Here is a 26361-nt window from a genome sequence, read left to right as displayed (position 1 = left end):
GGTGATGGTGCGAAACCATCATAGTTCTGCTGCAAGGACAAAAAAAATGAATACTATCACAACAAAGTGGAATGTTATATGAAGTAAGGCTATCAGCTAATGATTTGGATCCAATCTTGGGTAACTCTTCAGAATGCTGGGAGTGTATATAGCGAAGCAGTTTTCATATTCCGTAGCCTCAACGTGAAGTAAGTAGACCATTTGCTGATCCCTGCTCAGATAGTACGGACGTTAGTGCCAGCAACTGCACCCTTATGGTCAAAGTTCAAGTTGCTGCTCTAACCACTCAGCCCTCCTCCCCCTATTCTTCGCCCAACAAAAGACAAGGGTAGTTTTTCCTCTCGGCTTGAGGAGCCATCAATAACCCTCCTTGCACGCGGGTTGATGTTAACGCAAGTACCCTTCATGCAATGGAAATAGCCGGCTCGTTCCATCTCTGCTTCAGTTGTGTTTCTCACAAGCACTTACGCGTTCTTCTCGCGCGTAGAAGATGTGTTAGGTGTGTAGTGATGTTATCGATTTGGACTTGATACTGAGCTTGAAAGTAGTGGGGTTGATCACCATTAAATGTTTACTAAAAACCACTGAGATCTCGTGTTTCCCAGAAATAAGAAAATTTATTTTAACAATGATAACCCAGACATCTGCTCGAAAATTAACCACCTTCGGGTGCGAATTATAATTCACTGTCTGAAAATCCGTGAAATCTGCATGGGATGATTCCAAGGCGCTCAGTATTGCATTCAAAGAAAGAAAATGAAGCAATGTGCTGTTTTCTGCAAGTTTCAGCAATTTATGTTAATTAGCATCTAATTATAATTTACTGTCTGCAAATCCGTGAAATCTGCATGGGATGATTTCAAGGCACTCAGTATTGCATTCAAAAAAAGAAAATGAAGCAATGTGCTGTTTTCTGCAAGTTTCAGCAATTTATGTTAATTAGCATCTAATTAAGTGCCTAATTATTCTGCAGCCAGTGAGCTTGCATCCTTGTACAAAAAGAATCTAATGTTAAGCCTGAATAGTATGCACAGTTTGTTTTTTGTTTCTATGGATTTGCAGGAAAGAAAAAGAATTCTCTTGACATTGGTCCTGGAACCTGGCTCGTCGAATGGTCGTCGAACACAATGGTGTCTCTAGCAAAGTTTTGCTTTGCAATAACATTTAGCATGATAGCGCTGGCTGTCCACTCAGAATGTCTGCGTGAATGTGCACGCTGCTTTTCAAGCTATTCCAAGAAATACGAAACACATTGCACGCCTCCGAAGTTGATGTATACAAATGTACACACTGCCTCTGAAGGGGTTAATGTTGAATTCCAGTGGCGTAGTTGAAGCAAATTTTCTTGCTCCTTCTTGAGCCAATGTGTTCTAATGGTAGAGTCATAGCGAGAGTCAAATGTTCCAATAAGAGGGGTGGAGTGGATTCAAAGCAGGAGTGACTCTGAAAAGCTGGAAAAGTTGCTCCGCCGAAATAGGCTGAGTTCACCGAAGCTTAACGTGACACGCTCTCTTTAACATGTTTGCCCGCTTAGTAGCGCCACCACTGTCGCATATTTTGTGACAGCTCTGAGCTGGAAAGCTTGAGTTTCTGCGTGAGTTTTAATCGGATCGTGTCACCGACACTGAAACTATAGTACGTACAAGCGGTAATTCGACAGAATTCAACAGTGGAATTAGTGGGATGGAATAACTACAGGCAAGGTATTTTGGGCAACTCAAGGACTTCCACATCCTCCTGCTTGTTCGGTGGTGCGGATTGTGTTCCAGCCGCGTACTCGAAGGTGTTGCTTTATGCCAGAGTTGAGTGCTCGCTCACAGAATCCATCAGCTGCTTCGACTCTGCCATTGGAATGGGAATTCAACATAACTTGTAGTGCTCCGAAACCCACTGTTTGATTCTCTAAAGCTGCTCCGAAACTCTTCTTTTATCACTGCAAAGCTGCTCCTAAACAGCATTATTCCTGCTCCCTGAGCTGCTCTGAAAGACTGAAGCCCACTTTCACCCCTAGCTCAGAAATTCAGTAAATAGAAATGTATACCCACAGTTGCAGTTAGAGAGATGGAAGTATTACTTTGAAAATATGCCAATAAACATTGCTAGAGTATTGCAGGGACAACTTTCTTACTACTACAGCTTATGAATAATAAGCTGCTGCATTTCAAAGCTGTCAAATACTTACCTCACTTTCTCATGAATAAGTTTGCACCTATGCTACATAGATGCTCAACGAATACATAGAATGGTACTCTTACCGTCAACACCTGGCAGGCTGCCAGCAGCTCTTTGTGAAAAAGGAGAAAATCAGGGCAGGTTGGGAAAGTGGCACCTATAGGACGAAAGAGTTGTCTGTTTAACTCTCATTATAATTAGAATGAAAATAAAACTGTGAACAGGATACCTCACATTACTGAAAAATGTTAATGCACTTAACGTAAGTATGTAACCTATTACAGTTCCAAAATGGTAACAAGTATGTCACTATGTCACTGAAATTAGTAATGCATTACCGGTAATGCCTTTACTTGAAATATGTTACCACCAACACTGTGCTTATGTCAAGAGTTCACAGAATTCTTTTGTTGCAGGGAATAAAATTAAAACTTCTACAACAAATCTATTGGCTGCACAATGTCCTAGGTTATTATTTACCCTCAGAAACTGTATCCACGTTCATAAAGCTGGGTTTCTGAATGCGTCAAGATTTATAGCCATCAGGTGCTTTTGGAGGAATCCAGATGCCACACAGAGCCGTGTATTCCTTTCTGAAATTATTGCTCTGAGTATAACCTGTGGCTTATATCTTTTTGTTGCATAAAGAATGGGGAGCATCATTTTGGGGCTTCAAAATAATTAGGCTATTTGTAATTTTTTCTTTCATCAGTTACTAGTTAAGGAATGTGCATGTTGCACTGGGAGGTTTTTCACATTCTTTAGTATGTGGTAGCTCTCTTCCATTTCCAACATTCATTTTAGTCTTTTAACATCAGGGACCATTTCACTCCACTTCCATTCCTGGCTTTCTTCTCTCTTTCAGAGTGTAAATAATTACAGAATCATTTACACTATTGAATGGTAGCTGACTCTGCCAGGTAGATCGTGCCCTAACCGCCTACGACAACTGCACTGGTGAAGGACTTGGTATTTAACTAGCTTGCAGTAATAATAGAAAATTGTATGAATTAAGGAGTTTCACTATTTTTCTTTACCGGCTTTTCACTAAAAGGAGGTCAGATGTTCAGTGAATACTCTTTTTAGTTATGAGGAATATGTGCTTAGCTACGATATCTCAAGAGAGATTACTCTGAAAGTAAGAGCCTGGGTTCATCAAAACATGTTTGTTTAAGAAGTTGTTTTTATTGACACCAACAGTCTATATTTGCACTTGTAATATTAATGAGGTTATAGGCTTTTCCAGCAATAGTGTCAGTTGTTTTGATGCTGTGTATTTTTAATTTATTTACTCAAGAGCATTTCTGGTTGTACTCAAGATATGTGAAAGCTTTGGCCATAAGAGACTAAAACTGATGTGGAATTTTGGCTGTAAGCAAAACATATTGTCATCAACAGTTCCAGCAATTATCTTAATGGTGCACTGGCAAATATGCAGAATATATCTTTATTGGTATCTCAGACTATTACAATGCCTACCATTCTTCTTTATCTTCCCCCTTTCCCTTTTTTTGTCCTTCTTAGAAAGGCCCTGCAAACTTTTTGAGCATAGTCAGAAAAATGTTGCTGATATGTAGCCAATGATCCTGTGAGCCAAATTTTATGTACATGCATTACAATGCACGCAGCATGGAATCTACAAAGGCTTGTCAAACAGAGCCAAATATTGGTTGCTCTCTCCTTTGAAATGTCATCACTATTATGTAACAAGTGTGCACAACTGTGTAGGAAGTGGGCATTACATATGTAGTGACTGATTTCATGAATAGTGTGGTGCCAGATAATCTTGTAGGCAATTAGTTGCACTGTGTGGGTATCATGGCAGCCTACAGGTTGAAACCACATGTCTGAACCTGAAGCAGCAGCCAGTACTGCCATAAATAAAGAGAGGAGAATATGCTCCAGGCTATGATGCGTGGCAACGTGACTTTTGAATGGTGCATTTTTGTCTTCGGATAATTTTGTAGCAGGAGACTCATTAGGCTACAGAGTCTATTAGTAAGATCATTCTGTGATACCTTAGACCAGCATTCACAAGCCAACCTTTTCTTTATCTGGCATTTTCTTTATGAGATTTGTGCCTTTGGAGTGTTTCATTAACAAAGTAGGCCGGTATTCACAAACCGCTCTTGTAGTTATCTTTTACCCTGTTAACATTCTTGAGCCTTGGTAATGCACATAGTGTGTAGAGAAACTAGAAGAAAACATGAGGTAAAGCTGAGGTTGATATGGGCCTTATAATGGTGCTGCAAAACCCTTTTAACATAACAAGGCAGTTTTTAGTACTGGCAGTACCTAATTATCATGCATTGCTCAAATATCTGAATTTTTTATGTTCATCTTGTGCATTGAAGTTCTATAAATTTTATTGATTTTGAAACCTTTTTCAGCTTTTATGACTGCATAGGGTTGAAGGACAGACATAAAAATTACGTAAATTTTCAATTTTATTGTGAATATGATGACATCATGGAATGATGACATCACGAGAGAGGACAAGCTAATAATTATTACAGGATTTGAGGTTTTATCTGTTGTTTATGGCAACAGCTCTTTCTTCTTTTCTTTTTTTCATTGCTTCTGTGAAAAAGAACAGTCCTTTATTCCACATTGTTTTGCAAGAAATTATTGTTTAATTTCTAGCTACTTGACTTGTAGCATTTATTTGTATAAAAGCACTGAAGCCTTCTTCGTGTAAATATTACTGTAGTGACTTTCAAACTTATTGCCCATGAGCCAGTGCCTATAGAGCAGTCTGTTTGATCTGTTTGTAGCTTGGCAGCACTAACGGTGCTCTGTTGAGTAGCCCTCATTCTTGAGCAGAGACTCAACTGATGCTAAATGACTGCCATACTTGCTGAAACAGTACACTGTGAACAGCTTTAAGTTCTGTAAGTCTTGGACCCTAAGTGGCAGAATATATAAAGGCTACCCGAGCCTGTGTTCTCTAGAGAAAGACTCCCCCTACTCGGGAAGGACTTCATGAAAGGCAACATGGCTACTCGAGCCTGTGTTCTCTAGAGAAAGACTCCCTCTACCCGGGAAGGACTTTAGGAAAACCAACAGACATGTGGAGAGTTGAAGCAAATGTATTCTAAAAGAGCAATTATTTTGGGCTTTAAGGATAGAGGCTTCATAAAACATAATAATGTCTACAGTATCAAAGACTGTTTTTTTTCTGTTTTGTGAAGTATGTACCAACGATCCCATCTCTACATGTTTTACTGAAAGATAAAGGCACAGGTCTATGGAAAGGGAATCAGTTTGTGCTTTCTTTTGAAAAAATATGGTACACATTTCTGTCTACTAGTTTGTTGAATTGTTTCTCAGCAGGACCTTGCATACAGTGTACATGGCTGATAGAACCGTAAGAACTGTAGCTTTGCAAACTCAAACTTCCTTGAAGCCATTTAAACCACTGAGTAAGCAACTGCAGGCATCAGCCATAGCACCTTGAACCAACTGAAGGACCAGCTGTAGGGTAGCATCAGATAGCTTGAGTTTGAAGATGCGGTCTCGACTGATAATGATATGGCTGACTCTGGTGATTCTACACATTAATTTGAGCTGGCATATGAAGTAATCTGCATAATTTATAACATGTTATAGCAAGTGCATTCATCTGCGGGTTCAGACAAGTGTAAAACGCAATGTTAAGTGTTAGTAGCCCCAGGCATAGCTATTTCTTTCACAGTATACGTAGTGGTGGCTAATGGAGTTGCTGAGCAAGAAGTTGATGCAACCATTATTAAGTGGGGTGAATGTAATAGTGCTCTTGTACTTAAATTTGGATGCAAATTAAAAAAAAACAGCCAAGTAATCATACATATTTTATCTGTACTTCTGTACAGTGGAATTCTCCTTAATGCAGTGTGCATTCTCGGAATGTTGAATACTGATGGCTTAATATTATCATAATTGTTTCTTTTACAGAAATTCTTCTTTATGTTCTTTTGCTCATTTTTTCACATGAGAGGCACATAGTATACCATTCTTTTAGCCCTTCTGCATGTACCAAAAATTTACAAGAAACAGTGTTTTCAGTATTACATATAACCCACAGCCCCGGTCAAGTGGCAAGGCCTCACTTCCCTGGCCACTCTCCAAGAAAGCTGCTGTCCCGGATGCAGCTCTGAGTGTACAGGAGATGACAGTCATGTTCTGTAGCGTCCTCTGCATTTATGCCAAAAGCATCAAGGTTGATCCCAAGCGCATGTCGTGAGTTTTGTAATTTTTACTATTAGCCTAGTTCTTGTGGCAGAGGCTGCACGTCCTAAAAGATTTTGTTAAACTCACCTATGGCACGTTCACATTCCCCACGTGTTCTGATTTAAAGTGCGTCACTTAATGCACTGCTGCCATGTAATGCTGTCGTGTAATGCTGTCAGTTACTATAATGGAATGCCAATGTCTTGAGGACTCTTCACAATATCTAAGAAAAGTGCAGCCATATGCTCGGATATGCAGTTGTTGTTGGATAGCAGTTGTTGAATATGCAGTTGCTAATGCAGTTGTGATTATTAATACTGGCCTTGATCAGTGATTATTTATACTGACCTGCATCGTCCTGCATGCAAGCTTTCGTGCTCGCACCTTTCCTCATTCTCACCGGGTTGTCCCAGTTTTCAGTACATAATAATAGTCTGAATTTTTGTATGACGACCTCCCAGATTTTTTTCTTGATTTCTTTCTCAGTTTCTTGGCATTCTCTGTGCACTTGTCTAACAAAAAACATCAACTAAATTTAACCACAGTGTAGTAAAAATGGGTGTGATCAATCAATCAATCAATCGAGAATTCAGTAGCAATTCTAAGGTCTGGCACCTTGGAACATGCATATTTAAAAAAACAATAAAAAAAATGAACATCTATAAGGGATTATGAGTAACAAAGGAGAATACAAAAAAAATGCAAATACGTTGCAAGATATCAAAAAGCAAACACAAGCAACATCAAAGCACAATGATAGGAACACGTGCAACAAAACTCATGATAACCTTGCAAAACAACGAAGGATAAAATGATTTCAAAAATGTGCGAAACCATGTTGTAACAACATAAAAAGGGAAAAGTGTAACAACATAACAACGGGAAAAGTCAAGACTATGAGTAATGAAATATTTTGATATAGAGAAAATAGGCATTATAACCTTTTTGTATTCTGTGGATGTTTCAGTGATGGCTGTGGCAGGCAGGAACATGAAAGGTTTATGCAATCTGAAGACCTTACACACATTTTAAAAAAAATTAGACGATTGAGCAGATCAGGATGGGTAAGGATACTATGAGGGAACTTGAGACAAAAGAAATAACAATAAACGTTAATAACTGATTTTATTTGCATCACTGATTTATATTGTTGATAGAGGAGGGCTAGATAAGCTGTAGAAAACTAACTGACTAGCAATCTTCCTTCTCCTGGAAACAGCTAGTGGTGCAGATATGAAAAAAAATTACAATACACTTCTGAAATGCAAGAAATAGGGGGTCACAGAAACAAGAACATAGGAAATGTAGGACCTTTACAGCATCACATAAACATAATCATGCACTTCAAATCAGTAATAAGCAGTTGAAACACTGAAGGTATTGAACATCACCTAATACGGGTGTCGCATTTGATATAATGCATCATGCCAACAACTACGCTGTCATACATAATACATTGATATGCAAAATGAGAAATGGCAAAGTCACAGATTGTGTACCCATCAGTAGCAAGCAACACATTGAGCCAATTTGTCTTTAAACTAGGGTTGTGCGAATAATAGAAATTTCAAATATTTTTCTGATAGTGTTTGCTATTCGACACGATTTTTCGCTAGAATTTTGCTATTCAAGCTATTTAAACTGCTCGAAGGCAAATACAGTCAACGTACAATTTACAGTGGTCTCTTCAAAATTTGAATATGCTTCACCCTAACAGGTTTAGCAGCAAAGCTGTCTTTCAGGATTTGCTACATTTAGAAATGTTCTCACTCAAGAAAACACTGGCTCTATTCAAGGTGGTACCAACACAGATGATTGATTTGAAAGAAGTGGGGGCACAGTTAATGCTGTTCTGGACCAGAAATTTGGGCAAAAAGTTTAAAAAATCAGATGCTGAATATTTTTAGCAATCAAATTGTTAGATATGTTCTTATATATGGATGTCTATTAGGCATATTAGGAACTCCGAACTTCAAGGCAGCACACTCTTGTCCACCACATGAATAAGGCTTCCACAGAAGTTTAAAGAGAAGGAGAGGCTCAGGAAATAGCATCTTTGCCTTTCATATTTAAAATGCTATCGGCGACACTTTGCTTGCATCAAGACATGTACATAAAGACTATTTGGTTTCTGCATTTGCCTAATTTTTGATGAGACAACCATGAAACACCATCCTGCCAGGCTTCATCAACCGAGCCGAATGAAACACTTTCGTGTTGATATCTTATAAGAATATGCTGAGGAATCCTCTTTAACTATTTTTTTCTGCAATTTAACTTCAGAGTATTTGAAAAATATTCTCAAAGTATTCTAAAAATGTTAGGTTTGATTCACACTCACACTTAAATCTTCGAATTCGCTTCACACTTATGCTCAGAGGACATTCTCATCAACTATTCAAAAGTATAGTGGTACTTCCTATTGGAAAGAAGAGACTGCCCACTCATATACATCCAAAATTGAGCAAAGAAGAAGCCACTACTGTCTGCAGACTGTAAGTGAATGCATTCATGTAGTTATCGTGCACTAGTTTTGCGCCTCAAAATTGTTATACCTAAATTTATTCTGTGATGTACTGGATACTCTCCAACACATGGTGTTGATGGGCCCACACTGCAAGAAAAACACTGAAGGTAAACTTTCAAAATCTATAAGGCATTGAAAAAAAAAAACTGGGTGGCAATAAGTATCAACGGCTCTAAACCTAGAGAATTAGCAAGCTCTTCTTGACTGTACACGAGCTGCAGCATTAGTCACTCGATTTCTAGAGAGAGAGAAAGCTGCCTACCTGGGGCGAAGAAACAATGGTTTTCTATTGTTTTGCATAATATGCATCTATTCTTTCCATCTTTTTCAATATACCTGGCTTTCTGTCCTTGCCAAGTTGTACAGTTGTGTGTTTTTGTTCATGTGAGATGGCGTAGTGGGATGGTGATGATTGTGGAGTAGTAGTCAGATATGGCAAATTTTCACATTCTCTTGAGTTTGTAAAATGAAGGAATATCTCTATTTGTTTATCGAAAGCCATATTGTGCACATAAATTATTATTTATTGTACATCCATACCCCACTAGGAATGGATGTATAAAACCAGGAGGTCTTTCATCTTCTTGAAATAGCATGACACTCTTCTTTCTCATAACAAACAGCCTTAAGTTTTTTGCTTCACTAGTATATGGCAGTTGTTTGTGGTTATGCCTGCAGACATAGAGGCAAAGGGAGAGAAACAATACAAGTACCATCTGTAGTCTGTATGGTCAAACTGGGGCAGGAAAGGAGATTGGCACGAGACTTTCCTGTGCATGCCCAGGAATGGAAGCACCATTCATCATTCTGGAATGTGTGGTTGGGAAATAACTGCTTATGCATGACATTTAATTTTTATGCGAGGAGATCAAAGGCTCTTTAATGCACACACAGTCATTAATGTTGATGTGGGAAACTTCAATCATAAGGCACGTTTCTTGATTTTTATACTTGTATAAAACTGTGAATCACTTCGTTTCACAAAAGTATGCGTGGCATCTTCTCACTGTTACATGTAAAAGCACTTCTTTAATGCATCATATGGTAATATTGGAAGTTAAAATGAATTCAAACTTGATATGTGAGTGGATTAAATTGTAAAGGTAAGATGCAACAGATGAACCCCTGCCTCGTTGCGGTGGTTATTGACTAAGGCACTTGGCTGCTGACCCGCTGGTCACGGGATCGAATGCCAGCTGTGGCGACTGCATTTTCCATGGAGGCGAAAATGCTGTAGGCCCGTGTGCTTAGATTTGGATGCATACTAGTAATATTATTATTATTAACAGATGCACCACTGTGAAATGGTCTGTCATTAGCTATTCAAGTGTACAAATTGTTTGGTACAAACATGTCAATGAACAGTACAGCTCGTTATAATCCAGAAGAAGACAAACAACCAACAATTGTTCTCATGGATGTAAAGGGCCATAAAGAGAATGACTGTTTTTATCATTAGTGAATACTACTCTTTTCACAATACAAAAGCACCAATCTTACCACAAAAATGTATTTGCTAAGCTAGAAAACACACAAAAAGCAAATGCAGGTTATAACCTACTCTTGAGGTCTCCGAAAAACATGCCGTGATGATGCATAAATATATGTAATTTTTATATGCATCCCAAGGATTTACACAATCTTTTACCAGCAAAAACTATAATTATACATAGTGTTCCAAGGGAGCCAGGGACATAACAGCTTGAGCACATGGTATGGCAATGTAAAAAAAAAAATAATTGAATTTTGTGATATCACAATCACATTAACAAACTTTGTTCTTAATTGTCTCCTCAAGGGATTAACATATTATGGGAAAGATCATCGATAATTTGCTTCAGTTCCTCTTGGTAAACTGATATAGTGTTTCAGTTTAGTGTATGTTTGAAGGGGCCCTACGACGCTTTTTTGCCTGCATTCTGCACCACTAGAGTTAGTGCAGTGCCTAATGCTGAGATGAATGAGAAAAAAAAGTTATTGAAATTGGCACACGGGAACACAAGTTATTGGCCTTCAAGCGAAGCCCCAGCAGCCGATGAGAAAAAAAACGTTCCTTTTCACATTTTGCTCTCCTACTGACATCAAAGGCCACTTCCGATCACCGTGCACCTCTCACAGAGATGTACCGGATGACTCGCCTCGCGGTGTCCACTTGTCACACAGGTCCCGTTTATTAGGGAGGCGATCGCCGGGCTAATTCTAAGAGCCGAAGTATCGGCCCTCCGAACCGCACCACGAAAGCGTGGACAATTTAGGAGTGGTCCTTTTTGGCGCGCCAGCGGACGCCGGCTGTGGCCCAAAGAACAAGTCAGAGCCGAGAGTCGATAAACCAAACAAATACTATATTCTCAAAAATGGCAGGTCGAAAACAATACACAAGAATGCACACTCCACAATAGTTACATACAATACGTCACCAAACAAACAACGTACAACGTACTACACAGTACAATCAACCACACTTGAAACAACGGACACAGACAACAATACGCACTACAATGCAGTCGCATGCATTGAACAACCAAGACTCTTAAAGACTAAAGGGATATAAAACCTATTCAGTCCAAAGTCCTTGGAACAAAAGTCTGAATGATACTCTTCCGAGAATCACTCACTCAAAGTCCAGCGTTGTTGTCGTTCCGCGCCCTCAAAGTTTCTCTTCCAGGAAACCTCCCGTCTTCAATTGGCCACTCTTCCAACTTTAACTTCTTCGCCGGAACACGTCGGCTTCACACACGCAGCTGTTGCCCCGCGTCTTCGCTCGATAGCGGTAAACACACACTCTTGCCGGTAGCTCGAGTCGTCACCCCTCAGGTGGAAATCCTCTTCACCTCCGGCCTCGTCCCTACGGACCAAAAACTTCGCCGACTACACGGCGGAATCCCTACGCGCTCTGGCGCTAACTTCCGTCTCCTCCTGATCTCTCGTCTCGGCTGCTCGATTAAATACGTTCCGTGCCACCTTCCAGAAAGTTCTCCTCATTTCGTCGGCGCGATGCGCAACGAAGGCTGGGGAGAGGCGTGAGACGGTTCGACTGCCCTCCGCGTCGGATGACTCATCTCGGCGTGGCCACGCCTCCTTCGTTCTAGAAAAATCGCGGGCTTGCTCGGCCGCCGATGCGGGGTGAGGAGGTTCGTCTGCGAAGCCATGCTTCTGCGGGGAGAGCGCGCGCCCGGGGAGCCTCGGACGTTTGCTTTCTTTTTTTTTTTCTTTTGACCTCGCGGCGTTTCTTCCGCCCGTTGTCGCAAGAATTTGGCGGCGCGCTCTTTTTTAGCGCTCGTTCTGTGACACCACTGCACAGTGCTTCTAGCACTCTTTTGAAATTGTTTTCACACTTTCATATTTAACAAAAAAATATTTTGTACCTGATGAAGCATAAAAAGTGCTTTTATAATTTTTAGTGCACATAGTGTGGTCTGTTTGGGGCCGTATGAATATTATGCATGATTTGTAGCATCGAACCAATCAAAACGCACGGCCTATGTCGTCACTTCCATGTGGCGAAGCATCATTTCTTGTCACAAAAATAGCCGCTGTGTGTCGCTATAGTCTCAAAACAGTGTGATTTCTCTGTATAAACAAAATTGTAACAGCATTGTTTTGGCGTTGTCACTCGTGCAACAATATTAGTGCATTTCACAGGTCGATAAGAAGCGATGAAAACAACACACTTGATTTGTGTTGCAAGGCCCCTTTAAATTTTTTGTGGCATTATGCACCCAAGCGGGCAACAGTTTTTACGAGCAGGTCAACCTGTTCTCTGCTTTAATTGTCTTTTGTTTTTTAAGGATGATCAATGATCAGGCTGTCAAAAACAGTGTAGATATTATTTCTCTTTAATGAGGAGCTGACACAATGCCAGTATTGTGTAAAAATGATTGATGCACACTGCAGATTGTAGTAAGACCTATGTAACAGCATTGCCCTTCTCTAGTGTGGTCTCTCTCTGGTTTTTGCCACCAGAATAAAGTGGCTATGGGTTTTCACACAATAAAACCCAGTAATGTGATAGCTGCACAAATTGTACCAAGCTGTGCCAAAAGGAGAAACCTGCCTCATCCTGCTACATTTTTTTGCAATTATCTCATATGTAATTTGCACTGATCCTGCACCTAGATGGCGTTCTTCTGGTCTTATGGAGAAAAGGAAAACTGAACGTAGTTGAAAATTATATTTGAAGGGGCTTCGCGACCCTTTTTCAAGTAGCCATGGAATGGATTCATAAAGGAGCTTATTACCTGAGGAATTCACCGTGGGAAAACTTTTTAATATTCGTTTAATATGCGTAAAGTTGCGAAAATTTGTCGCCCGCTGCAATTGCAGTCTTTCTTTTCTCGTCCGCACAAAAGTGCTGGAAGCTAAGCAGAAGCAGATCGCACCGGGAAAGAAAATATGTCACGTGACCTTGAGCACTATTTCTCTCTCTTTTTTTCTCTGATACACAGCTTTTCAGTGCAATCATATGCGCTTATGGAGAAAGTCACAGCCTCCCGCGGCGGCTCAATCAGCTAATGGCTGATACAATGGCTGTGGTGAATGATTTTTGAGCTTGTAGCATCATTTGTCGAGAGAAGAGAAAGCAATTTTTAACTGACTTTGAAAATTTCTTGTGAACTCCAGGCTGCTTGCTGTGCTATAATATTTGGCTCACATGTTCTCAGGAGCCTTGACTGTCGATCGGCAGCATTTTGTGACCATGCTCTAAAAGTGTTGCAGGGCCACTTGAAGTTATCACTGTGATATCAAGTGGTCAATGGTATACAGGCGAGTGCTATGTAAATTAAGTAGTTGATAGGCATAACCCTGATAGCAATTCAGACCATAGTTTAGCCAAAACTGTGAAGATCATTCAGACTCACTCATCAAATACATTTTCTCCTTGGGACTCACTTGGATTAAGATTCACCAAAATTTTTATCGAACAGACTCACTTAAGACTCAAATTCACTAAAATTTTTCCCAGCCAGACTCACTCAAACTCTGTCTCACCTAGATATTACTCACTTTGACTAACTCAGACTCATATTCGCGGCTGTTTCTGAGTTTCAGCGTGTCTGAGAGAGCCAACTCATGAGCCTGTTAGCATTCGAACCTGGTGTCAATGTTCTTTAACACCAATATCTCTCGTAATAAGTGCTCTACTTAGCACCATATGATCTCGTGTCTTCAAGTATGAGATATCAGTGGTTTCAATCCAGCAATGACAATTCTATTGAAACAAATTGAAAGAGATCATAGCACTAGAGAGTTGTTATTGAGAATTCCCAGAGAAGAGTTTCTGGGGGTAGGAGTCACGGCACCTCCCCACTTCCCTCCTCTGTAACTCATGCCATTGATCAATAAATGTTGAGCTTGTGTATGAATGCTGGTGGAAGCGTGTACAAGTCAGTGTAGGTGTAAGCGTGAGCCTACGTAAGGCTGATAGTAATGATGAAGTTGAGTAAATAGAACCGTATTGGCAGAAAAGTGTAGAGCTTACTCAGGCTCACTCAGTGAGCCCTTTGCACTAAGGGCTCGCTTGGACTCAAACTCACCAAAATTTTTCTCAACTGTGTGAGTCTCACTGAGTTGACTCATGAGTGAGTTTTTTTTACTTGTGATTTAGAATAGTCTTTACTGCCTAACTAAAGTTTTTTACTACTACTAAGCCATACTGTGAGACATTGGCATAGGCAGAAATTTTTGGGGGGTGAAGGGGCATTTTCTTTATATGAGAAGGGGATTTAGGGGCTACGCTACCGCTTAGAGAATACATTAAGGTCAGTAAAATAACTTCAAACTGTTGTGGACCAAGTCAGAGAAAAGTAATATGTGATGAAATTACTATGACAGTCTTATTTCATTGATTCCATTGATTTCATTAATTACAGCGAGCAGTATGTGTATGTTGTTCAAGAGACCATTTCTTTGTAGTTTCTTTTACAAAAAATGTAGCTCTATGCTTTTAATAGGAGGAGGTCCCGATACAGTCTCTGACTTTGGGGCCTCCTTTTGTATACTAAACACATGTCACATTTTTGAATTCGTATCAATAAAAAAAAACTGAAACCTGAAATATACTTCCACAGAATTTCATGCGTGGTGCTTAATTTCTAAGTTCAGTCAGAGCATACAATCACCAGACTTCATCAACGATTCCACGTCCTGCGATAGACTGTAGAATTTTGCTGAGAAAAATTCAGTGTCCCAGCATCTAAGTATTGGTTCTGCTTCTTGATAGTCGCAACATTACATGTTTGAGAACTTGCCGAAGTTAAATAGGAAGCCTCCAATTATTGCACAATTCATGGAGCACCAACTACATTTTGGGCACAAAAGACCAATTATTTAACCCTCTCTTTTATTACCTTCCCATCAATAAGTATCCTAACTATTAAGCATGGAAACTTTCGCATGTTGATAGTCCTTGTCTGTTGCACTGTTCGTAACTATTTTCTCTATCAAACAACAGCAGGCACTTCACCATGCACCTAAAGCCTACAGGTTGTTCTGAACGTATGAATGTCATCAGAGTAGCTTTTCATTATTGTAATCACATCACTGCGAAACCAGAGCTTCTCCACTGATTGTTGAACTGTGCCTTACTTGTCCAAGTCTATCAGTGATTCAGATTTTGGCATCTTCTTCCAAGGCTTGTTGTTTATAGGGTTTTACGTGCAGAAATAATGACATGATAACAAGGTGCCATTTAATCATAAGTGCTCTAGTGTTTTTATATTTCATCTGTTCTTGTATTTAGTCTCCATTGAAATGTGGCTGCTGTGGCCTGGAATCAAACCCATTCCTTGAGCTTATCCAGTGCACCACGTTACCTGTTAAGCTACCACGGCAGGTTTACGTAACGAGCATCACACTGTGCTCTGCGTTTCATATGCTATATATATAGTAGGCACACAGCCTCTGGTCAGGCATCTGACATAGTTTTGGCTCTGTATCTAAAAGAGAGCTTTAAAGTTAAATTTTAATCAGAAGCTCCGTTAGGGAATACCTGTTCATCAGGAAGCTTGCTTGCTAGACAAATCCACTTGAGAAAGATATTGGTAAGCTCGAGTGCTAGTGAACGGCACTTGAGTAGGTGAGACCTAAGGAAAAATATGGATTTGAGTGAGCCTGAACTGGTTATTTTTTTTTTGTTGAGGACCTTTCTCCTTATTAATACAAAATGTAAACATTGAAAATATTGTTGCTTTTCGAATGATTAAAATATATTTGGTCATGTTTGTGGCATGCATGTAGAGTGCCTCATAAGCGAAGCAAGATGCAGGCTATCAACATCTAAAATACTGGACTTTGGATATAGCACCATAGGCCCCTGAATATTCTGCTGATTTTGCCAGCTGAAGTTTTTCTCAACTTCACAGCCAATCTTCAAAGGGCGCCTGCAAAACGTTTTGAGCATGGTCAGAAAATGCTGCCGATTGGTAGTAGAGACTCCTGACATAATGCTAGCCAAATATTATAGCAGAGCATGCGGCCTGGAATTCCCAATATATTATCATAGACAGTTAAAAATTGCTTTCTTTTTTCTCGACAAATGACAGAAGATGCTCGAAAATTTCCCATAGAAAGCCCATTTATCAGCCATTGGCCGATTTGAACATGGCGTGCTCGGTCGTTACAGGGATCATCGTGGGAGGCTGTGACTTGCGCGCGAGCGTGCGCGATCACACTGAAAAAGTTGCGCATTAGAAGAAAGAAAAAAGTGCTCAAGGTCACGAGGTGCCCGTGACGTACTTGTTTTGCCCATACCATCCTTCCCTGCTTAGCTTCCAGCGCTTTCTTCGGGACGAGAGAAGAGAGAATGCAATTGCAGCATGCGACAAATCTTTGTAACTCCACTAGCACTGGATGGATTCTTGAAATTTTCGCGGCATTGAAGTTGTGAGGAAGTAAGCTTTTCCAGTGAATTCATTCCATGGTTATTTAAAAAAGTGTTTCAGGGGCCCTTTAAGCACTTTGTATATCAGGATGCCTAACCTAATTACACTTTATTGGAGTGCTTCCAAAAGTATGGTGTACTTTATGATGATTGTAGATGGTGCTGGGCACTTAAAACATCCAGTTGCTTTGTGAAAGTTTTAGAATTATTATTTATTCATGTTGAAATAAGTAGCACGATTGGTAAACAGCAATGACATTGGTATTTATACAGGCATGCTTGCAGCCAGCATTGCATCTGCACAGAAGCAAGAATGTTGACACTCAGTCTATGCAATACACGCCTTACAGAGGGCAAATGCCGAGTTTGATAACTACGTACACTGAAGCGGTAAAACTCACTAGCAAGTGTTATCCTCCTCATAACAGCTGGTGTTGTAAGGTCTGGAATTTGTTGCAGGAATGAAGCAGAATGTCACAGCATCTGCATAGCCTCAGTATTTTGCCCTCCTGTTCCGGGTTCACTCTTGTTTTCTTGCAAAGCTCCTCTTATTTGCGGGCAGAGGACCTGAGAATAGATGCTAGGAGGAGGGCGAGAGCTGAAGTCTGTTGCAACTTATGCGATGGGGTGCCCCAAGCTTTAGAGAGAGCAGAAGCTATTTAGGTTCCTGTTGCTGTAATTGGTACATAATGGCGTCCTCAAGGGCTCTAGTCTTGCATGTGTACGTCTGTGTGGTCCCATGCTTGTGCTTTGTAAGCTATTCTTGCCGCTTGGATTAATTTTTTGTGTGTCCACTGTTGCCATGTTTTTGGAATGATTTGTGTAATGCAAAAAGCCATTGTACAGCAACCATGAAACAAGAATGAGTGGAAATGATTTTCACTAAGACATGCCCTTTTCGATTTTGTTGCTCAAACATGAAGCTTGTTTGTTAATATTAAAAACAAAATTAATTAATGAACATTCCAATGTCTACATTGTGTTACCCTGACAGCAGCATAGTAAATTGTGTGCAAGTGACATAAAGGCACTCTGTAGATAAAACCATGAAACAATGAGCTCACCTGCAGACATAGCAGCTGAACCACTGGGTTCAGCACAGTAATTTTATGCTGTGCAACAAAGTTCCATGTGCAAGCTTTTCCATAGAAGTGACCTGTGTTCACTGGGAAATACGCATTGTTGTCACAATTCTCACATGCATGAGTGCTATTTGTGAGTTATCTTATCGTATAGGGGGGTCAGGAAGAGATATGATTAGGAACTACAGTAGTTCTGCTTAGGGATCACTACACTTAACTGTCGAGTGCCTACGTCGGCCTGATATTTTTCAAAGGTTTTGTGTGGAACAGGTAATCATTATTTTTTTTCTCATCTTTCTTTTTAAGCTTATGCTTGTCCTAGATTCAGGCAGCTTTTTAATTTATAATTCAGTGCTAGTTAAAGCTTTGATTTGGTGTAGTTTTCAGTTCAGGTACTGGTTAGCCACTACTGTTAGCATGGTTCAAATTAAACTATTTTTTACTACGAAAATGAACTGCAAATGGGATTTTATGATTGATTACTCTTGTGGTCTTGGTTTTGCCATTGAATCATGCATGCAGATTGCGTTTAGAATCATTGCTGCTGTAGGATCATCCAACATCAAATATTCTGTCTATGGAAAGCCTCTTGTCCCATGTTTCTCTTTTTCTTTCTCTTGGGCCCAGCTCTCTTCATGCAAAGGGTGTGGAAGAGGTGGCTCACAGTTGTATCATTCCTGGTATATGATGAATGTGGCTGCTGCAGATGGGACTGATCTCATCGTTTACATATACTATCGAGCTATAGTTCAATGTGCATAGTGCATTCCTATATCAGAGTGAGATATCTTCTTCTTGCAGCATCCTATAAGCTATATAGATAGTAGTAGCATACTTACAGCTCAAGGTACATAGCTTGCCATAAATGTCTGGCTTAAATATGTGAACATCATGGCAAGTATGTTATGCTGCCACTACGGCTGCACGAAATTGGACTAGTTGTGCTGTAAGTGAGCAGTATGCTAGTAGTGGGCATATAATGGGCTTCTTATGTAGGTGGATATAGCGGGCACAAAAATGAGACCCACTGTTCTAGCGGTCAGTACCTCTGTGCATAGGTGCCCCCGTTGTGAGCACATATAGAAATTCTTTCTTGTCTACTCAAAAAAGAAAAGAGCTTACATTGAATAATCACTCATTGATTCACTGATTTGTTCGGCAGCACCCATACTCTGTGGGCGTACATCATCTTGTCATTCAATACTGCCATGCTTTTTGTCTATTGTTGACTTACACTGTGACATTTCTTTACAGGCTGCCTCGATGCAGAAACGTTTTGGGACAGGAGCTACTTGAATTAGTGGAGGCTCATCCTGGAGGTCTGCCAGTCATCAACGTGGTTAAAGAGCTTCGTCTTTCAGCTATGGAAACCGTGGAATTGGTGAATCAAAGCCAGCAGCTGGAAAAAAAGCTGCTTCAGAGCCAGTGCCTTAGTTGCCCATTATTTGAGAGTCATGTAAGTGTTAATGCTAGGCATCTGTTCTTTGGGAGACTTAGTGTACTCCTTGATTATAACCAGGTCTACCTAAACACAAATAATTACTTGTAAGCAGTAATTTGCTAAAAAAACTTATATGCTATAAAAAACTGCAATAGTTAATAACTTTTTACAAACAGTCTCGGCTTACTATTGAAAAGCTTTTAGTGTCTCTATTGTAGCACAATAAAGGAAGTCAGTAGATTTTGGCACAGGGCACTAGGAGCTCAGCAGTTAATCGTTAGACTTCTAGGTGGAGACAGTGTGTGAAGTTGTAGCCATGCCACCATATGTAACTTTGTTGCAGAGTACATAAGAGAACTTATAGCTCTGCACTCTTTTCGGTGTATCCAAAGCTTTTTTATTTGCAGCCAGTTCATCTACCCATGAGGTTCGGAATTTTTGTGTTTATATTAATGTACTAAGCATCACAATGAGGATGGCTGTATCAGTGAACTCAAATAAATTTTAGTCATCTTTGTTTTGTTTTTTTCAAATCTGTTAGCATCTGCATTAGCAACGTAGACAAGTAAAAGATGTGAAGTTTGTAAACTTTAGTTAAATGGTTACACAAGTGCTAAGGAAAGACATAGTGACAAAAATTTCATTTTCAGTGGGCATAAATGGACATCTACAAACAGGGAAATTAGTTGCAAACATGGCTAAAACATCCGCGATAAGTGTGAATTCTGATTTCCAGTGCTTTAAATATTTTTAAATTGATTTCCAATGACCAATGGTATGTATATTATTCACACTAATTTGTATGCATAAACAATATTGATTGCAAAAATTTAAGCAGTTAGGTATAAGAAGCTGTATGCTCTGCTAGCTGCTTGCCACTGTTTTTGTTTGCGCACCTGCTGCTAAAGTTGACTCCTGCAGCCTACTCTTGGAGTATGGGTAATGAAGGCGAGTTTTCAGTGACACTGCAGTTCTGTTGTGTAATTTTCTTCAGAGGTCATGCCCACAAATGTAGACGCAGTTAGCAAAAAAGTTATTCTCTCATTTTTCCTCCCCATGTGCTTCATGAACCTCCCTGCCTTTCCCCTTCCTTTTTCTCTTCCTCTGTCATGCTTAACCCTTTAATGCCTGAATTATAATACCGCTGAACAAAATGAAAATTGTTTTCATTTTCTAGCATTAAATAGTATCCTTTAAGGGATTTCACAATTAAATTATCTGAAATGTAACTTTGATGCATACCTTTAGGTATGTTGCGAATTTTCAATATGCTACAGAAACGAGGACTTTGCAACAAAAAGTGTACTTCAAAACTAGTATACGTAACATGTCATGTGCTATCTCTTTGGTGTGTACACACCAAGTATACAAAATTATTGAATATAGAAGTTACTTTACCCAGGCTAGAAAGAACCAAGAAGTGAGAGCTCTTGCACACGCTTCGCACTCTCTGCCATCAGCTACAAAACAATTGGTTCTAGCATAAAATACCTAAGACGAGATAGTGCTAGGCTTTTCATGCGGAAAGCTACGTTCCCTGTGAGAACTTGACAGTTGGCATTAAGAGTAGCATGCATTTCGTGACTTGCTTGCTCGAAGTTTTTCACTATGTCGGGAAATCGCGACACTAGACAGTAAAAGGTTGAAGGGATATTAAAGGCAAATCAGAATTTAGGTTATGCTGACAGAATAATGCTTGAGAATGTCTGAAATATCAATATTATCGACAACAACACTATAATAGTCAAGGTATGGTAAATGTTGTGCACAACTTACAGCTCCAATGGGACATTTTATGGCAACCCCATGATGTAGCTTTTCCTCAGCATAATTGCGTCACTATTACTGGACAACTCATAATAAAAGTCATTGTAGCACATTGGAAAACAGAGTAAAATTATTGTTCTGCGTTTTTAGTAGAAACAGTCTTTTTGACATTATGTAGTGCACAAACTTATTAGTGAGTGACATCCTCTGAGTAAAAACCACTAATCTCAAGAGCTAAGCTTTTGAGTGCAACAATAACCTAATTCATTAGCGGAAGTGAGAAACATGTCGTGGCTGCTATATACTTAAGACACTATCTATTAATATTGATGCCAGTGATGAGGTGGTAAATAAACTTGGCATGCACATTTTAGCTCGCATACTTGCATATCAGTGGTAGTGTTAATGTGTGGTGATTTGCTGGCTTAGCTCGATTGCAGCACAGTCTAACTACAAGTAAGAGAAAGTGCTGCATTGCTGTGATGTCGTCAGTTTGCTTTCTGGCCATGGTTTTGTATCTTAAAAGGCAGAAAACCGTAATGCCACCTGTCAGGTGTTCAGTGGAAGAGGTAGTGAATGAAATCATGGGTCCTAACTCGGGGGAAAATTATTTAAATTGCTTTGGGCATACGTAGACCATTCAAAAAGGATAGCCACTTCCATGAACCATTTTTTTATCATAAAGGAAGTGCTTTGAGGTTTTCGGGAGTTCTATTTTAGGAATGCATGTTGACTTAATGTTTTTCTTTGTTGTCTTCATGCACGGTTATGTAGAGATTTTGGCACATATGCAGATCATGCAGGGGCAAGCCTCAACTAGGCTCACTCAAGGAAACAATATATCTTTTTATTAGTGCTGAATTGTTTTTTGAAATTTCCAGTTTTAGCTGACAAAGTCATTGCATATTGTAGACAAAGAGTCCTATTCTTTAGAGTCAGTAATAATTACGAGGATACTGCTGTCTGGAGCAGAAGGAATTGTAAACACCTGAGAGAGTTGAACATGGATTTCTTAAGAGCAAATGCACAATGAAGCTGGGGTGTTATGTTACTGTACTCATAACACTAAAGTTGCATGCTTCAGTGTGCTTGGGCATGAAACCTTCAGACCCTAGCTTAACCGCGATTAATGGCAATCGTTTATGGGTAAATGAAAGTGTGACACTGCCATCTGACGAGTATTACGATGCATCCTCCATATTCACCTTCATTTTTCGCACACTTCTTGAGCACAGCACCTCTGACAGGCAAGCTTTTGCGGATTTTGATTGACAATGATAAGGTTGAGAGATTTAATGTACAGAGGGAACAGCTTTTTATGTTTGCAATCCAAGCATTTCCTTCTGCTATGAGAGGCACCATACCTTAGGAGCCGTTCCTGCGAAATTGCTGGCATTCTCTACGGCAGGTTTTCTGCTCCGAAAAACATTTCTCCTGGTTAGTGGAGACATTCAAATTTACACCTAAACTTAGTTGGCTGTTTCCAGATAAACATGAGGCCACGCACCCATAGTACCATGCTACATATATATATATAACCCATATATACATATGAATTTATACTCTGTTTAATAAGTTGCCTTCAGGACTGTAGAGGCTACAGGCCCCTCAGCCTATAGGAAGGGTGTTTAGCCCCTCCACATGTATTCATTTGTGCCGTGTCGTCTGCTTACTGTATTCACATTGTCTGCTCAACAAATTGTAGTTATTATGGCTAGTTTATTAACTTTAAATTTCAGTAAAGCTACTAAACAAGCAATTACACCGGGTACTTAAAGAAGCATGAGCTTGTTGCTCTGCTGAAGATTGCTGGATTATCATGCCGGCGGATAACTTGGCTCTGTGGCTGTTTCTTTCTGACGCTATTTGTGGCTCTCGTCTTATTCTCTATCGACACATTCTTTCGTGTCTCCCGCTGTAATGCTCCTTTTCTCTCTTTTGTTTCCAACTAAGGAGGATCAACGCGCATGGAATGCTGTGCGAGGCTGCATGTTCGATACTTGGAGATGCAGCGTTTTTGGTCTGACGACACAGTCTAAACACTGCCTCAGCACATTAAGCTTAGCAGGTGTGGCGAAGCAAGCAGCATATCTCGCTAATTTTGAAAAAACGTACCTGATGCGTTAGTCCCAGAGGGAGATAAAGCAAATCGATAACTGATTTCACCATTTGTTTACTGCTGTCGGCATAATGGGCGTGTAGCAAAAGCAAGTCTGAATCGAAGTGGGCAGTCACTTCTGCATAGGTGCTGCCATGTTGAATTGTAACCAAAGTTGTCGTCTGTAACCGACACAAATAATTAAATGTATAAGAAATAAAAGCGAAGAAGAATAAACATATCATGTATCATTATCATTCTGACTACGTCCACTGTGAAACAAAGGCCTCTCCCATGTTCCGCCAGTCAACTCGGTCATATCATGTATCAACATATCATGTATTAACGTGGCATAAAACACCAAATAAATGCCAATTATAGCCAAACCTGTTAATTTTAAAGCACTTGTATGTAGGACTACGTTTCACTGTGCAAGCGTATGGCTTTCGTGCACCCCGTTTCTTTGGTAGTGCTGAACCAAAGTGGTGAAACAAGAGTATAGCTACTGAATGTGGCCAAAGAGTGACAATTCTGTAATGCACCAGCCAGTTCATGCGTGCTCACATAGCACCTTTTAGTGTGGCATGTGCCCGTCCTGACTGCATCATTATGCAAAGTTGAAAGGAATAAAGGGGTGGAAGTGCAAGGTCAGTGCACAAGGGTTGAAAGGTGCAAAAAAATGTCACCTTACTGGAAACCATAGTTGGCATCATCTTCAAAGTTGGATGCATGGATCAGATTTCGTAATCAGGGACAGGGAGTTGCTTTAAGTAATTACAGTAGACTCTTTTCCGGAGCCCTCCACTACGGCGTCTCTCATAATCATGTAGTGGTTTTGGGACATTAAACCCCACATATCAATCAATCAATCAATTACAGTAGACTCCTATTAAATGAAACTCTCTTAAATGAAATTGCTGCCTAAATGGAACAACTACCCCTAATATGTTTGGTTTTGTACTTGAATATTATACCCCTGTTTATCTTTCAGTAACGAAACCCCTCGTAAAGGAAACACATTTTCCTAGCTCCTTCAGGTTTCGTTTAATACTGTAATTTACTTAAAAGGCACATTGCTTGTCTCAGCATACTCGAGCTCCCTACCTCAAGCTCTATCTGAGTGAGTGTCCACTATAGCACTACACAAACCACATTTTGCAACCCAGCCAGCCAAAAGAGCACAGTGTGCAGTGTTCACTGATTGAATTGTGACATCACAGCTGGTATGTGCAATTGCTTGGAATAACCACATTACGTCTCTACAAATCTGATTGCTAAAGATAATGTTGGCTTGAAATTATGCCGGCATGACCAAAGTTTTAAGATGGTGGAAATGGAAGGACGTACCTTAAATTGTTGTCTAAATTGACGAGCACTGTACGTGCCTTGGGAACATTATTGCATGCGTTATGTTTTCAAGGACATTATTAGTGAAGAGGACACAATGACTAAAAAAAAAAACTTTTTATCACAGAGCAGATGTACAGTCATTATGAAATAAAGAGTAGAAGAAAAAGTTGAATTAAACACTCTTGAGAAGGCAATTCATTTTAAACTTATGCTTTTTTTTTATGCTGTGAGTACCAAGGATCCTAGACACATGCAAGAAAATGTAGCAGTTGTCACCCAAAGATTCAAGCCTCTTAGTTCACATTAATCTTTTCACTCACAATAGCATTGTATTATGGCCAATATTGTTTATTACTGTACAGTGTTCCAAAACTGTTGCAGGGTTCTTTTAAAGGATGCATATGAGGAAAGGCAGTATCGTAGTATGTCTTGATTGTTAAACCTTAACTGTATGCTCATAGCTACTTTGTATAGCCCTTTTTAACCACAGCTTTGCACATTAAAAACATTTAATAACAAGTGTGTGTGAGTGTTGCCATTTGGGAGTAGCACTATACAGGTGATGCCTACGTGGCCAGTTTGAACAGGAACAGAAGCGGCGGCGACTGTCGGAAGAGCTGCGGAAGCTGCAGCACCAGCTCTCAGAGGAAAGCCTTGCCTCCATGCCTGACTACCGAAGCCATGTTTTGGCTCTGGAGAAACTGGGATACGTAGAGCCAAGTGGTACGCTGACACTCAAGGGCCGTGTGGCACGCTCTCTGTCCAGCCATGAAGTAATGCTCACAGAGCTACTACTTCAGGAGTCGCTGCTCACCCTTGGTGCAGCTGAAGTGGCTGGTCTGTTCTCCTGTTTCGTCTATGAGCATCGCTGCAAGGACGAGGTCGTCATTCCACTCTCCATGAAGGCAGTGAGTATGTGGTGACTAGCCTAGACGTGCTTGATAGTCAAGTGCATCCCACTATTCATAAAAACAGTGAGTAGTAGTGACTAGGCTATACATGATTCATAGTCAGGTGCACCAGTTTTATGTAACGTCTGAATGCATGGGCTAGATTGTGAAAATTTTTTTGATTGAACTCTCAGTTATGTGATTTATACTAGTAACTACTGTGTGATTACTGTGTATTTTGTCAGCAGAGGAGCTTCAAGTTTGAACGTAGTGGTACTACTAATTGTGTTCCAGGTGTGTTCTTATGCAAGCAGTTGCATCACACATGCATACACACACAATACCTTCTTGCCTTCATAAATATGCAATGCTTCATTCCCTCACTTTGCCAGACTTAAGCAAGGAAGAATTTTTGAGGACGTCGAACAGCATGCATCTGAAACTGAAAAAAATGATGGTAATGCAGTGGCGCTCACAGTGCATAAAGATGATCAACACAGCACTCACTAAAGACACTGACAAAAGTTGCCACGAACAACCCATAAACCTCAACAATCTGTGTCTCATCAGCAGAATGTCACGATGGCTGCAAGAGGCCTTATCAAGGTGGGCGATAAGGCCACTTTTTCAAGTTGTCCTTCTTGGACAAGAGGTGCAATGCATGTAACTAGGTCGGCCACATTGCACGATTTTGTCGTGCAGTTAAATTATGTACAAGCAGTGTACTGTGATCGTGTTCCAAACAGGAACTCACAGGCAGTTTACAGTAAGAAGTGCTCAAGCACTAAAGAGCACTTTGGCTCCTTTTGAGTCGGGTTCAAGCAGTGACAAGTATGCTTTCGTTGCTATGACTTTTCCTTAAGCAAGCTCATCTCCAATAGCCTTTGTTACCATCAACAGTGTGCCAGTCAGCCAGTCACTTTTAAGTCAACACACGTGCAAATGT

General features: G+C 40.1%; 1 protein-coding gene across 9 annotated transcripts in view; it reads left to right on the top strand.

Moving 5' to 3' along the window:
* The window catches only part of tst (superkiller complex helicase subunit twister), a 220426-nt gene that overhangs the window by 150897 nt on the left and 43168 nt on the right, over positions 1 to 26361 (top strand). For all 9 annotated transcript variants that reach the window (XR_012887328.1, XM_075879179.1, XM_075879182.1 and 6 more), the window contains 3 exons: positions 6236 to 6390; positions 19124 to 19325; positions 25104 to 25433. Coding sequence is in view for 8 of the 9 variants with exons in the window: in XM_075879179.1 (XP_075735294.1) it covers positions 6236 to 6390; positions 19124 to 19325; positions 25104 to 25433 (687 nt within the window). In the remaining variant the exon portion in view is untranslated. The remainder of the gene's footprint in view (positions 1 to 6235; positions 6391 to 19123; positions 19326 to 25103; positions 25434 to 26361) is intronic.

Source organism: Rhipicephalus microplus, chromosome X (assembly GCF_043290135.1).
Source record: "Rhipicephalus microplus isolate Deutch F79 chromosome X, USDA_Rmic, whole genome shotgun sequence".
Taxonomy (NCBI): Eukaryota; Metazoa; Arthropoda; class Arachnida; order Ixodida; family Ixodidae; genus Rhipicephalus; species Rhipicephalus microplus.
The sequence above is the reverse complement of the archived record's forward strand: the minus strand, read 5'-3'. Positions and strand labels throughout refer to the sequence as shown.